This window comes from Phaethon lepturus, unplaced genomic scaffold (assembly GCF_000687285.1).
Source record: "Phaethon lepturus isolate BGI_N335 unplaced genomic scaffold, ASM68728v1 scaffold13953, whole genome shotgun sequence".
NCBI lineage: Eukaryota > Metazoa > Chordata > Aves > Phaethontiformes > Phaethontidae > Phaethon > Phaethon lepturus.
Genome location: NW_010527083.1, coordinates 1 through 14,606, shown reverse-complemented (window position 1 = coordinate 14,606; position 14,606 = coordinate 1). Strand labels below are relative to the sequence as shown.

Here is a 14,606-nt window from a genome sequence, read left to right as displayed (position 1 = left end):
GAAGTCCCTGGAGATGGGAAAAGGGGAAACATTGCACCCATTTTTAAAAAGGGTAGAAAGGAGGACCCTGGGAACTACCGAACTCTCAGCCTCACCTCTGTGCCTGGGAAGATCATGGAACAGATCCTCCCAGAAGCTAGGCTAAGGCACATGGAGGATAGGGAGGTGATTTGAGACAGCCAGCATGGCTTCACCGAGGGCAAGTCCTGCCTGACCAACCTAGTGGCCTTCTGTGGTGGAGTGACCACCTCAGTGGACAAGGGAAGAGCTACAGATGTCATCTCTCTGGACTTCTGTAAGGCCTATGAGGACAGGCTGAGAGAGCTGGGGTTGTTCAGCCTGGAGAAGAGAAGGTTCCGGGGAGACCTTATTGCAGCCTGCCAGGACTTAAAGGGGGTTATGAGAAAGATGGGGACAAACTTTTTAGCAGAGCCTGTTGCAATACGACAAGGGGTAATTGTTTTAAACCAAAAGAGGGTAGATTTAGACTAGATCTAAGGAAGAAGTTTTTCACAATGAGGGTGGTGAACTGCTGGCGTGGGTTGCCCAAAGAGGTGGTAGATGCCCCATCCTTGGAAACATTCAAGGATGTTCAGATCTGGCATTGGCAGTGGTCTGACAGCCTGCAGCCTAACTTGCAAACAGGGACTGCCTGGGCCCTGTGGACATGACAGTGCCTTTGGAAAGGACTGACCCCCTGGTCTGCATGGGGCAATGACTGATTTTCTAGTTGGGAGGTGCAGCTGGTCTTGATGGCTCCAATTCCATCTGAGATATTCTCTTTTGTATCTAATTGTTACTTGCAATGTCTTTTCTGCAGGGCTCCTTCTATGTCTACCCCACTGAGGAAGCTGGCACAGAGCCCAAGGTCTCCCAGGGTGTTCCAAGGAACAGACCCATCAAGGTTCTTGTAAGAGTTTACATCGTTAAGGTAAGTCTCTGGTGGTGTTGGCTGTAATGCTTGGAGGCCTGTCCCTCCCTATGGATCTCCTGCCGTTCTCTGCTTGGTAAATATGAGTGGTGGCATTTGTGGGAAGCTTGATGCTGGCTTGAAGGCTCTGCCAGCCCAGTGGAAGTCAGCTACATCTAGTCAATGGGGGAAGCCTTCCATGCTTTGTAGCTTCAGGAGGTGCTAAAAATCTAGATGGGCATTTCTTGGCTTCTTTTGTCTGCCTCGAGACAGTGAGCAAATAGATGGGCTGAGAGCTGGAGACATCGGTGACTTGTTGAGTGGGGATTTGCGTAGGAACAAGTGCCTGTTTCACTGCCGGGGCAGCTGCTGGAGGGACCTGACCAACAGGCTTGGGTGGCCTCAGGCCTCTGCAGTGTTGCTTGTGCAGTTTGCTCTCTGAAGCCGATGTAAGGTGGTACCTCTTGTGTATTCCAGGCTATGAACCTGTCTCCAGCAGACCCCAATGGCAAGGCAGACCCCTACGTGGTGGTGACTGTGGGGCAGGAGCAGAAGGACACAAAGGAACGATACATCCCAAAGCAGCTCAATCCTGTGTTTGGAGAGTATGCAGGAAGTTTTCATCTAGCAGGTTTAACAGGAGTAGCGCAAATCTGTGGCTCAGCATGTGTGGTCTTCTGTTCCTTTCTGCTGGAGAACGTTGTGCTGTAACACAAAGGTCCCAGGCATGTTTCCTGCCTCCAGCCGACACAGGAGCCATAAATGTTTTGGGTTAGGAGGGGAGCACTCCCAAAGGCTTGATTTAACAGGAAAAGTAGGAAGCCAAGCAGCAACAGAGCACTGGAGAATGTTTTCCTTAGCTCCAGGACCTTTATCCAAGAGCATACATTACTGGAAAAGTAACTCCTTTGTTTGAACATGCACACTGAAAACTGCATGCACTGAACTTATGGAGAACCAGCCTCTATCAGAGGTCTTTGAGTTGTCAAATACAGTTCCTAAATGTATAGGATGATCAAAGCAGAGCATGTGTTTCATTTCCATCCTCCCTGCTAATTGCACTCTCCCCATCTGCTTCTGTCCAGAGTTGTGGAGCTGACAGTCTCCTTTCCCATGGAATCAGAACTCACTGTGGCAATATTTGACCATGATTTGGTTGGATCTGATGATCTGATTGGGGAGACCAAGATTGACTTGGAGAATCGATTCTACAGCAAGCACAGGGCCAACTGCGGAGTGGCTTCTCTGTATAACGTGTAGGTACTGCTGTGACACATTAGGGCCATGAGATGCATTCTTCTCACCTCCCATTTGGGTGGGTAACAGAACATCTCCAGTTTTGCAGGATGGTTCTTGCATCCATAGTATCCTTTTAGCAGGTGCCCCACAGATTCATTACAAGTTGCATGGGTAACTCCCATCTCCCTTAGACTCCTGCCAGCTTCCTGTGGTAGGTCTAATTCCTACTGTGGACTAATATATTTTGCATATAGTAGCAAAATATTCTTTAATGCTTTCATATTGGCGTTCTGTGAGAAAAGTGCTCACTTGATATTGATGTGATTTTGACGTCTTTCAGAAAGTAGGGCAGTTTCTCTGGCAGTAGCTAATTCTGTGAGCAGCAAGAGTCATGACGTCTGTTTTCCTTTGACTTCATTCAGTACAGATTCTCTGGTGTTTTTGGCCAGTTTTCTGTAAACTTTTCTTCTCCTACCCTGCTATTGGAGAATTAGTTGTGGGCATGGAGTTGAGTCCCCAGCACTGCTAAAAGCTCTCTCTTATGAGAGGTTTTAGAACCTCACTAAACCTTACTTACAAGCTGCAGCTGGAATTGCTCCTGTTGCTTCTCTGAAGCTAATGGTTCTGTGGGGTGCAAGCCTGGCTTGTTCTGGGGGAGGAGAGCTTGTTAAACTTTTCATTCATTAAGCTTTTGTGTGCCTGTGATTTTCCCAGTGAAAATCTGAGCAGGGATCTTGTGGCACAGCCTGTGCTGTAGGGAAGTCAGGGAGTTTCACAGCCTAGGAAAAAAACCTGTTGTCTAAGCTGAAGATGTTCTCAGTGTTCTCCCTTCTTTGCAGAAATGGCTACAATATGTGGCGAGATGCTTTCAAGCCCACACAGATCTTGGATAGTTTATGCAAGAAGAACTCACTCCCTGCAGCAGAGTACAGACGGGAGGAGGTCAAAGTGGACAATAAAATATTCAAGGTCCCTCCGGAGGCTTTTCCTGAAGGTACAGAGGGCTTGGAGAACAATGACTGCTCCCTTAAATGGCTGCCTGTGCTCAGCATTGCACATGCTGGTGAGACGTCTGGGACTCCCCAGCCTCTCTTCCCTGAAGTGTCCAGGCTGGCTGTCCCCACTCTGTGCCCTGCATGTCCCAGCTTTCTGGGTCACTGTGGGGAGCATCCTTGTTGCTCAGTGGCCTGGTTTCAGTGGATGACAGTGTTGCACTGGGGGAAGATGTGATCCAGGCCATTACGTTCCAAAGTGCCTTCCCAGGCAGTGAGTGGAGCACAGTAAAGCTGCTTGCATGGCAGTAGTGTGCATGGGTGTTTGATGGCTTGTGCAGCCAGAGGAGGTGTAGCCCAACCTGGCCAGAGAGGGGGGACCTATGCGTATGGCCAGCTTTACCTTCTGCTCATTTCAATGCTGCTGTTCCTCAGCTTTCTGCTGGTCTCTATGGCTTATGTCATGAAGGGGAAAGAAATCCAACTCAGGAGAGAGCAAGGTGGCTCCAAAAACCCTTTTCCCCCTTTCTTAGATCACTGGGTAGCTGGGAAGAGAGAAATGAGGTGCTCTCCTGGTGTTCCTCTGCAAGCTAGCTCTGGTTCAAACGTGGCTGCAGTTGGTGCCCCGTAAACCTCTGCTGTGTAAACCTCTGCTGTGCTAGGGGACTGCTTGGGATGGTTTCAGTCTCAGGCTGGTCTACAAAGTGCAGATGCTCTCCATAAACCTAGGGGTGGATGGGTCATTGTGTTCTCGCCTGTTGATTCCTCCTTTTCTCCCTATCAGCAGGATTTAGCCTTGAACTGCCATTTGGCTTCACTGTTGCCAAATGAGTCAATTAATCATGCAGACCGTTAATTGATGGAGAGCACAACTGTGTGTCACTGCCAAGTGACAAGTGGTCTTTTCCTTGAGCACTTCTAGGGCAAAACCTCTCATCCATGGATCTGTTGGCACTACCACAGAGACGTGGCGACTTAAACTGCCCCAGAGGGTCACATCCTCCTTGGTGTCCCCTGGACCCTTTTCCCAGGGCCATAGTAAATTATTTTTTGCCCTTTTTCTCTTATTTCTCTTAGCTTGTTTGTCTACCTGTCTACAGTTTTCCTTATCACTGCAACATATTGAACTCATTCCCTTCGTCCTCACCCTTCCGCTTCTCCCCATTTTGTTTTTCTGGGGAGATGCTTGTTTGCCCAGTCCATCATTTTCCCTTATTTGTGCCTGTGACTTACATCCTGATGTGGCTCTTGCTGGCCAGATGCCTTCATGTTCTACCTGGCTGTGTCCTGCTTGCAGAGGCCTCTGTAAGGAACAAGAGAGGAGTGGCGGATGAGAACTGGTCAGTGGATGATGAACATAAGGCTTTGTACGTCCTGCAGCACTGGGAAGAGATGCCAGGATACGGGTACAAGCTGGTACCAGAGCATGTGGAGATCCGGTCCCTGTACAACCCGGAGAACCCTGGGCTTGTGCAGGTGAGATGTGATTCCTTGCTCAGCCTAGACATTGCTCTGGGGAAGGACCTTTGGGGCAGCTGTTTCCCAGTCCCCTGGCTGGTTCCCTGTTGTCCTTTTCTCTCCTCATCATGGCATGAATCTCATGCGTTGCCTTTTCCTGGGTGGGCAACTGGAGCTGTGTCTGTGGATGGCTGGCCCTGCTGTGAAGTGAGGACTGTTGGCCTTGTGTGTCCTTTGCTCAGATCTGCCTTCTGACCTCTCGTGGTGCTTCTGAACACCCTTTCCTCAAGAGACCTCTGTCCATTGATGTGGTCACAATGCTGGTGGCCCAGAGTCCTTCCTGTCTCCTCAGACCATGTAGCCCTGCGCTGTTGAGGATGCTATGTGGGTGGTAAGGGACCTTCTCTGCCTTCTGAGCCCTGCCACCATGCACCATGGTGGGTGGTAGTGTCCTTGCCTATCCCTGCCTCTTCCTCTGCTTTGTCCCGTATCACTGCTGCTTTGCTGCCCTGCAAGAGCCCCATTCTGCCCCCTTGGCTTCTCTCTGGGGGCACGATGTAACTTCTGGCTGGAGGAGAAACATTCGTCCTCAGTTTTATGCAGAGCAGTGATCTGAGCTCAACCATTTCAATGTCCTGCACTGAACATCTCCTGTTCCCTTGGATACTGGAGGTCTGTAACAAAAGCAGAGCTCTGCAGTCACTCTGACTTTGGTTAGCATTGGAAATGCATGTGGAGAAGGTCAGACCCATCACTTTTTAGTTTTTTTGGTTCTGCTGAATCATTGCATCATCATATGCTTCTTGTTAAGACAGAGGGACGTGTCTGCCTCTGTTTGAAACGAACTCACTTCAGCTGAAATGTTTTTTCTTGGGAGCAGGTTAGGGAGGGAAATAAGCAATTTTTGGTAGTTTCAATTTTTTCTCTATCTAAAATCCAGTCACAGGTTGCTCTGAAGTGCTGGGGACAGAGAGCCAAGCAGTGGCTTTCTGGTGAGAGCTTTCCCTGCAGGACCAAGCCCTTGCTTCCTGAAGAGCTGGAGGGTAGTCTGTATTTTGAAGCCTCTCTGCTGTCTTCTCTTGTCAGGGCTCCTTGCACATGTGGATTGACATGTTTCCAAATGACGTCCCTGCACCGCCGCCTGTCAATATCAAGCCACGACTGCCTGTCAGGTAGCACCTATGGGAGCGGGGCTGGGATTGGTGAGCCTGCGTGGAGGGTCACTGTTCTTTGTCATGCCTGGTGGGATGTGCCACCGAGTCCTGCGCAGGCTGACGATCTGTGCTAGCCTGGCATGCAGCCCTCCTCTCTGCTTCAGCTCTGGCCATTGGATGGCCTCTTGGGTGTATCAGCATGGGGCATAAGCACCTGAGCTGCACAAGTGTTTGTGAAGGGCAAGGTTAATCTCTTTCTATTGGACATAAAGGTGATAGAAACCCAGGTCAGAGCTACTCATCTAGCTTTATTTTGTCTAGTGGACAGATGTCCTCTGGGTGCCTGGAGAAGTGAAGTTGAAGGACATTTGCTGTTTTCAATGATCTAATGGGCCTATTGAGATGGAAGGTCCAGATTCTTCTCAGAGGTGCACATGAAAGGACAAGAGATAATGGACACAAATTGCAGCAAGGAAAACTCCAACTGGTTATAAGGAAAGCATTTTCCTAATGAGAGTGAAGTTACCCTGGGATAGGGATGGAGTGACCCAGGGAAGTGCTAGGATATCCATCCCTGGAGATACTCAAAACTCATGCAGACAATCTGAACAATCTATCTACTGTGAAGTTAGAGCAAGAGATGCCTAAGCCTTTCTGTGCCCTATGGCTAAGTGGTGCTGGGTGAGTTTCCCACACACCAGGGATTTGCTTTGCAAAAGCTGCCTGTTTTGACTGTGAGTATTTGTCTTTTGGGTCTGTAGCCCCACAGGAAGGGCTTTGTGCATGGCAGAAAGACTGTTGGACAGTGTTTGGCTGGTGGAGCCCTGGCAGGGGACCACAGTGCTAGGAGGGTTCAGGTCCTGCTGCTCTGCTGGTGTGGGTTTGACCTACCCTCCCAGGCACCAGGGGTGAGAGCATGTGTCTCACACCCCCCTGTGTCCTCCCCACAGCTATGAACTGCGTGTGATTATCTGGAACACGGACGATGTGATCCTTGATGATGTCAACCCAGTAACAGGAGAGCCTTCCAGTGACATCTATGTGAAAAGGTCTGATGGGAGCCAGAGGGAGGCCGGAGCCTGGCTGTCCTGCTCCCTGACATGCCCCTCACCCTCACTGCCTCCTCTGAAACTCTGCTCCTCCCTGCCTCAGCATGAGGTGCCTCACAGCAGTCCCCTGCATGGACTGCTGTACCCCCAAAGATGTTGGTCAGGTGTTGGTTCAGTTTTGTTCTTTGACTCTTCCTTTCCTGCTACCCCAGGGCGCTCACCCCTTGATCTTTCTGCTCTGCCTTTGGGGCTGGCTGATGGGGTGTAGGAGATAGATAACTTGAGTTTCTCCTGCAGCTGGATAAAGGGTCTTGACCATGACAAGCAGGAGACAGATGTTCACTTTAACTCCTTGACCGGAGAGGGCAATTTCAACTGGAGGTTCATCTTCCGCTTCAACTATCTCCCGACCGAGAAGGAGATCACCTACAAGAAGAAGGACTCTGTCTTTTCCATGGAGGAATCAGAATTTCGTGAACCGGCTGTTCTGGTCCTCCAGGTCTGGGATTATGACAGGATTTCAGCTAATGACTTTCTAGGTACAGTGTGACCTGCTGGAAGTGGGGTGACCTGTCCCTCACCTTGCTGGAGTATTACAGCATTTCCCCCTGGGCCTAGCTGTCTGAGAAGGGACATCAGGAGCATCAGATCAAGCTCTACAGCTCAGCAGTCACCTGGGCTGGTTTTTCATATGTGAGCCACAGGCAGAGCCTGGAGATATGCACCTCTCCCACACAGACATGTTGAGCTTGCGTGCTTGTCCCAGGACCTTGGTGTCCTTTTTCAGGGCCTGTTGTGCCACAGGACTTCCAGGTTCTGCTTCCTCATACCCTTTCTGATAAACTTGCTCATTTTCCCTGCTCTCACTTCTATCTGCAGATCCCAAAGACTTGGCCAAAGAGCAGCTTTCCCAGGAGCTTACGTTGTGGGAACAGGGATTGGCAGCCTTTGTGAGACCATGTGCACTTGAGTTGTGGCATCCCATCGCTGTGGTCTCACAGCTCCCTGGCTGCTCTCATACTTCCCAGTAACCAGACCTGCTGATCTGGGCGTGCAGGAGGGCCTGGTGATGAAGCTGGGCTGGTGGTAATTCTGCTCGCACTACGCTAGCACAAATGCTGCTGCTTCTGTCCTGCTTCTGCTGCCATCCCTAAGTTTGTAGCACTCCATTCAGTTGTCCTTCCCTTCAAACTTTTGCCTCCCCATTAGAAAGCAGCCCCTTTGCCCTGCTGTCTCTTGGGCAGGATAAAACTCTTTATTCATCAACCTTCCATGGTGTGTTTAAAGGGCTTTACCTCCATGAGGCTCTTCCAATGGTGATTGGTTCAGCCATGCTACTCAGACACTGAAGAAAGAGTTAGACAGAAATCCCAATGATTCCTGGCACGTACAACCTCAGGAACTTCTAGGCAGGAAGGGGCTTCTGCGGTCAATTTTTTATTGACATTTACAGGAATGAGAGGGGAAGAGGAGCTTGGACATGTGAGGAGAGCAGGGTGGGACACAGTAAAGGATTGAAAATAACCCACTGCACAACATGCAAACCACACTGGCAACATCAGAGATGAGACAAGACCTGTGGCTTCTGCTTCTTAGTCTCTAACTCCTGGGCTGGTCCTTATGCCGAGCTTCAGGTTCTCCACCTGTAAATGTACAGGAGACTGCTACATCATTGCAGCAGCTGTGGACCTACTCATAGTTGTGGGGGCATGGCTGAGATGGAAACAGTGTGTGGGGCTGACCTCAGGATTTCACCATGAGCTCTCCTCTTCACTGTGCTTGCAGGCTCCATTGAGCTGAAGCTGCATGACATGGTGCGGGCAGCCAAGAGCTCAGAGCATTGCACCATCAAGATGGCCAAGGAGAATGCAACACCTCGCTTCTCCATTTTCCGAAACAAGCGCATGAGGGGCTGGTGGCCCTTCATCAAACTCAAAGATCAAGAAGATGAGGAGAGAGAGGAAAGGGAGGACAAGCAGAAGAAGAAGAAGAAGAAGAAGAAGAAGAAGTGGAGCAGCTCAGTCAAACCAGAGGATGTGGAGTGCACAGACCCCAGTGGGAACAAGTACCTCCTGACGGTAAGGCAGGGTGCTGGCACAGTGAACAGAGAGCCAGTGATTTGCCTCTGATTTGCTCTTGCTACCTGTCCTGCATACACATCACCTACAGAGGCAGCAATGACACAGCTGCCCAGGACTTTGTGCAGGGTCCTGGTGACTTGTCCCATCTGCTGCAAATCCAGCACTTTGACCCAGAAGTGTTAGCTGCGGTGGCATGCAAAGGCTGTCCAACTTCATGTCTTCCTCTGAGCTTCCCATAGAGCAGTGCTCAGTGAGGAGAGCAAAGCAAGAGGCACGTGGCTCCCCATCAGCCAGACAGGACAGCAGCAAAAGCTTGTTTTTGCTGGCACAGGTGCCAGCTGTGCCAAGGCAAACTCGCTGCTGATGGCCCTGCTAGTAGACCATTGTTTGTTCCCAAGGGTGAGTTTTGCTCAGTGCCAGGATGGGAGGCTGCAGGCAAATTCAGGTAGCTGGGGAGTACATTACAATACAGTGCCTTGTCTGCAAAACAGTTAGTTTCTGGCCAGGCCACAGTTTCTGCTGGCTGTGAAGTGTGAGACTCTGTAGCTAATGTCTGGAGAGAGAAGTTAATTGCTTTGAGCATCTGTAAGTGGAACTGGGAGAAAAATACCCAGTGCTGGCAGGGCACGTGGTCAGCAGGCTGGTCTGTGAATCAACATGTGTGGCTGTGGCTTAGACATGTTCTCCCTCCAGGGTAAGGTGGAAGCAGAATTCCAACTGCTGACTGTGGAGGAGGCTGAGAAAAGTCCTGTTGGTTTGGGCCGAAAAGAGCCTGAACCCCTGGAAAAGCCCAAGTGAGTATCTGTGTTATCGCCTTTAACATGGATGGACAGTGCTGTGTTTTCAGCAGCTATTTGCGTGGGGATGGGGAGCATCTGCTTGTCAAGAAGCTGAGAGCAATCAGTGAGGCCCTGGATGGTGGAGTCTGCAGGACTGGGGCTGCCAGGGCTTTCCAGCACTTGAGTGGGTCCAGCAGGACATGTGGCTGCAGCATCTGGGCCAGGGCTGATCTTAGTGAGGTACTCAGACAGCTGTGCCATAACATTGCTTGTACAAAAAGGGCAGCTCTGGTTTAACCATGTGAATGCACCCATAAGCCACATGGGTGCAGAACAGCTCTGTGGGGGCTGTCCTGAGGCTCAGGTCCTGTTGTCTCCATCACTTTCATGGGCACTGTAGTTATTGCAGCCCCTAGGGTGATCCTGTCTGGAAGCAGCAGGAAGAGCTGGTGACCCATGAGCGTGGCAGGGCACCAGAGCAGAGCGCCAACATGCTGCTCTGTGGATGGAGCCTGTGCTTATCTATTTTTCCCTTCCTGTTTCAGCCGTCCAAAAACTTCTTTCAACTGGTTTGTGAATCCCATGAAGACCTTTGTGTTCTTTATCTGGAAGCGGTACAAAAAATACATCATTGTGCTGTTCATTGTCTCTGTTCTGACCATCTTCCTGATTCTTTTGATCTACACCATGCCTGGATACATCAGTGAGAAGATCATTAATGGATAAATGCTCTCCAGCACAGGACTACTCAAAGACAGGGGTAATTATTGCAGGAATCAAGACTGGACCAGAAAGTTTAAGGAAGTCCTGCAGGTGCAGAGGCAGTGTTCAGAGTGAGAGACCTGCATAATTGACCTCTTTGGGGAGTAATGTTTCATGCTAAGTACCCATGAGATGCTAAGAAACCAAGTAACCAACTTACTAAATAAGGCAAACTCCTTGAAGGACAGTTACAGCTTTGGGAAAAAAATTGTTCTTTGTGGGACTGGGGTGAGAGGGTGGGAAAATGGGGTCTGCTGACGCTTTCCCCACAGACGTGGCAGCTGAAACCAGCTCTTGCCATTGAGAGTGATTCTGGCAGAGACAGGGACATATAGAACCATCCATGCCCCAGCTTGACAACACTTCGCACTTCCCAGGCCTTTGCCTGGAGAGTTCAAAAGACATTGTATGGGGGGAAGGCAGGTCTGGTGTAGGGTTCTGGTGGATGTAGCACCTGGAAGACCTTTGAATGGGGCTCCCCAGGGAGAAGGATGATAGATCCAAGGTAGCCATGAGCTTCCTGCTGTGACAAGAGCACAGAAACAGCTCTTGGAGTTGGAGTTGGCTTTGAATGTGGTAGCACTCCCCAGGACATGGACTTTCTGGTTGTCACTCCCTACAAGCTGCTTAACACCTTTTCCTGCATGTGCTGGGTTGGATTCAGGCTTGCTTCAAATGTCGTTTTGGCTCTTCATTACCATAGGAATAAAAGTTCCTTGTCTGCTCTCTCCAATGCTGCTTGTGTTTTGTAGCTGCTTTCTGGAGCCAGGGGCCAGTCTACTGCAGGCAGTCCTCGCTGATGCCCCTTTTGACGTTCCTCCCAGATAGCACAGCTCTTGGACATTGGCATGTGGTCATCAGCATGAATCTATATTGTGGTGTTGGGCTGATGTAAATTAAATGAGACTTTTGGTTCCTGTCTTCTGCACAGACAAGTCCTGACAGGATCTGATGTCAAGTGGAGGTGCTTCATTCTGAGTTTTGACAGGACAAATTCCTTCTGAGGAGTCTCATCCTGGTACAGGAGATGATGCTCAGAGGGACCATTGCATTTCCAAAGAAATTAACTGACAACAGGGTTTTACAGGGAGGATAGCTGCCTGATTGTCTTTTGAATGGGACAGGAATAGAATAAGTTTTGGTGAGAAAACTATCTGGGCAGAGCCAGACAGGCAGGTAGGGAGCAGGTGAGGACTCTGACTGGACCTGAAGCCAGGTGTGAGTGTGGGGCAGACATCATGCTCCTCCAGGGCAGCTGGGCTGGGTGGGGGCCCCAGAATGGCAAAGGGAAAGCCCTCTCTCCCCACAAGGGGACCCTTGGGCTGCAGGGGGAGTGAAACAGGCTGCAAGGGCTCAGGTCATGCAGCACCTGCATGGGGTTAGAGCGAGGCCCTGGGGTGCTACAGTGCTGCTCCTCAGTGCTGCAACACCCCCAGCTTTCTGCAGAACCTGTTGTGTGGGATGTTGCCTTTGCAAACAGTACCTGGTACACCCCAGCAGTGAACAGTGCATCCCAGCACACCTGACTGGTCACCTCAGCAGTGACCAGTCTATGCCAGCAAGCACAGTGCACCCCAGCACGCCCAGTGCACATCCCCAGCCAGCTCCTTGGCTCTTGCAGCCATGCTCAGCTGCATTTTCTACCACACCACCAGGCTGGGGCTCCCTGTGGCTCAAAGTGTGTCTGCCTCAGGCTTCCTCAAAATATTTCAGCTTATAATGGCAAGATTTGTAGCTGTGCTGCTGTGTGCCTTGGTGTGCAGTTATGTGTCAGTGTGTGCACACTGAGCGGGGTGTGTGTGCCTGTTCAGGGTGTAGGTGTGCAAGGAGATGATGGGCTCCCTCCTGCCCTCACTGCTGGCAGCAGTGTGACCCCAGCCCTCCGCCCCAGCCCCCTCCGGCAGTTCCCCTTCCTGGTGCCATCTCGCCACAGCAGCATGGCGGCCCTCATCTCCCTGTGTGACTTTGTGCGGCAGCACAGGAGGACCTCAGCTCTCCCACCCCCTCTGCCTTTGCCAGCCACATGGGCAACAGCCTGGAGGAGGTGAGCAGGGGTGGGGGGGCTGCGGCGTGCAAAACACTCAAAGATTTGGCAAAGGCTTGTGATGGGGTGTGGTGGCCAGGTGACAAGCATCAGTTGGTGGGGACAAGAGCAAAGGGGGAGGGGTTTGTGTGGGAAGGCTATACCTTGCACCTTTACTGCTCGCACCACATGGTGAAGAGAGGACCTTCGACCAGACAAGCATCAAGCTAAAAGCAAAACAAAAAATTAAAGGAAGTTTTTGGGGGCGACAGGATGGTCTCCTCACTTGTCCAGAGTTAAGCTGTGGGATACATTGACATAGGATGTTCGGAGGCCAAATGCAGGAGTGGTTCCAAAAACTCACAGAGCCAGGGCGAGAGGTGGCTGCTGAGTGCAGCATCTGATGCAAAACTCATTTGGGCCAAATGCCTTTGTTTCTGACTGATGGCAAAAGCTAGAAGACCCTGGCAGGCATCATCAGCGCAGTGTGGGAGGGAAGGGGTTGCTGCATGCTGCTGGCACATGAGGGAGCAAACAGCAGAGCTCAATGCCCCGGGAAGACTGAGTGAGGGCAATATCGGCTCAGTGGAGGGTCCAGGCTTCCCACGGAAAGCATCCCACCTGCCTTGGGACTTAGCTGAAAGCTACAGCCAGTATAGTGTTAACCATCATGCTGGCCTGTTCCTGGGCAAATCAAGGTCCTGACCCGTCATGGAAAATACCCAGGAGATGTTACTGCTGTGGTGGGGCGCTCCATATGGTGGTCCAAAGGGCTCTGAGCGTCTTGGTGCTTCCTCCTGGTAGGTCTGGTAAATGTGCTCGGAGCAACCAAACTGCACCACCACCATGTCACCTCGTTATTTTGTAGTTTCAGCAGATGAGGGGATGGTGTCCAGGACTTTATCAGGACCTGTCTTTGGGCTGTGACTGTTGCACTGTCCTGAAGTCCCCCAGTGCCTGCAGGCTTGGAGCAGATGGGGAGCTGTGGTCCTGTAGATTGTTTTGTCAGTGCTGGTCACTGAGCTTTTTTTCTTCTCAAGGCCTCCAGAGTGAATGCTTTGTCTTCATCCTTTTTAAACACAGCTTGGATGTCTTTCTGGAGACTGCTGTGTGCCGCACAGGGTATAGGCTCATGCAAGGTTGTCTTGTGAGTGTTAATGCCATGCTTACACAGACGATCAGATTATGTGAACTGACAGTCGTGCTCAATCTGAGTTTTTCTGCACACTTGAAATGTGGTGAGGAGGGAGAAGTGTACTGTGACCCCAGCACCCTGGGAACCACAGACAGGGATGAAAACAGATCTGGAAGAGCTGGAGGCGCAAGGTCCTTCTTATTCCTTGTCCTTACCTCTGAAAGGCAGAAATACCAGTACTGGTGACTTTTGCAGTGGTTCAGCCAGCAGCTTTTATTGATGGCGTGGGGAACTTTGTACAGCAAAGAGTCTTAGTGTGTGCAAACAGCTGTCAGCAGGTGCTTGCTTGCATTGGAGAGCAGCACCATGTGGGATTAAGCAGTAAACACAGCAAGAACCTGCCCTTGAGCAAGGAGAGCGCTGGCACGGTGTGTGCTGAGCGTGGCAGTGGTGTGGGCAGCAGAGGGAAGGAGCGCTGAGATCCAGGAGGAGCACATCCACCAATTTTCCACCACTGGAGGCAAGTCCCCAAAGGGGAAGTCACGCAGTTCAGCTGAGTGTAGAACCAGATCCGTGCCTGCAAGGCAAACGAATGCAGGTAAAAGTACAGGCAGGGAAGGGAGCTTGGGTTTTCCTGGACCAATTGCCAAATGTGTAATTTCCTGCACTGTGTCCAGTGACTGTACTCATATACACTTCATGATCCTTAGAGGGAGTGCTGCTTCTTGCAACTGGGCTCACAAGATGGGGGGAGCGTGGGGAGGTGGAGGTGCCTGTTGCTGATAGCCTCTGGGATGCCACAGAGCAGCCTCATGCCAGTGCTACTCCTCCAAAGCACGGAAGCGTCCTGGCCCAAGATCATTGCCCATGTATTGGGTTGGCATGGCAAGGCCTTGGTAGCACGGGGGCTGCAGAGGAGTCTTCTGTGAGAAGCTACTGGAAGCTTCACCCATGTCTGATAGAGCTGGTGACAGCCGGCTTCAGGATGGACCTACTGCTGGCCAAGGCCGAGCCCATCAGCGAT

General features: G+C 51.0%; 1 protein-coding gene across 1 annotated transcript in view; it reads left to right on the top strand.

The window, feature by feature from the left end:
- The window catches only part of LOC104616153 (fer-1-like protein 4), a gene marked incomplete at its 5' end in the record, with an annotated part of 40,697 nt that extends 30,309 nt beyond the window's left edge, over window positions 1–10,388 (top strand). Inside the window, 11 exons of the mRNA XM_010283281.1 lie at window positions 821–931; window positions 1,388–1,515; window positions 1,996–2,166; window positions 2,989–3,143; window positions 4,439–4,617; window positions 5,686–5,771; window positions 6,704–6,802; window positions 7,100–7,341; window positions 8,588–8,880; window positions 9,577–9,677; window positions 10,208–10,388. Coding sequence (XP_010281583.1) covers window positions 821–931; window positions 1,388–1,515; window positions 1,996–2,166; window positions 2,989–3,143; window positions 4,439–4,617; window positions 5,686–5,771; window positions 6,704–6,802; window positions 7,100–7,341; window positions 8,588–8,880; window positions 9,577–9,677; window positions 10,208–10,388 — 1,746 coding nt within the window. The remainder of the gene's footprint in view (window positions 1–820; window positions 932–1,387; window positions 1,516–1,995; window positions 2,167–2,988; window positions 3,144–4,438; window positions 4,618–5,685; window positions 5,772–6,703; window positions 6,803–7,099; window positions 7,342–8,587; window positions 8,881–9,576; window positions 9,678–10,207) is intronic.
- Window positions 10,389–14,606: the final 4,218 nt, after the last annotated feature.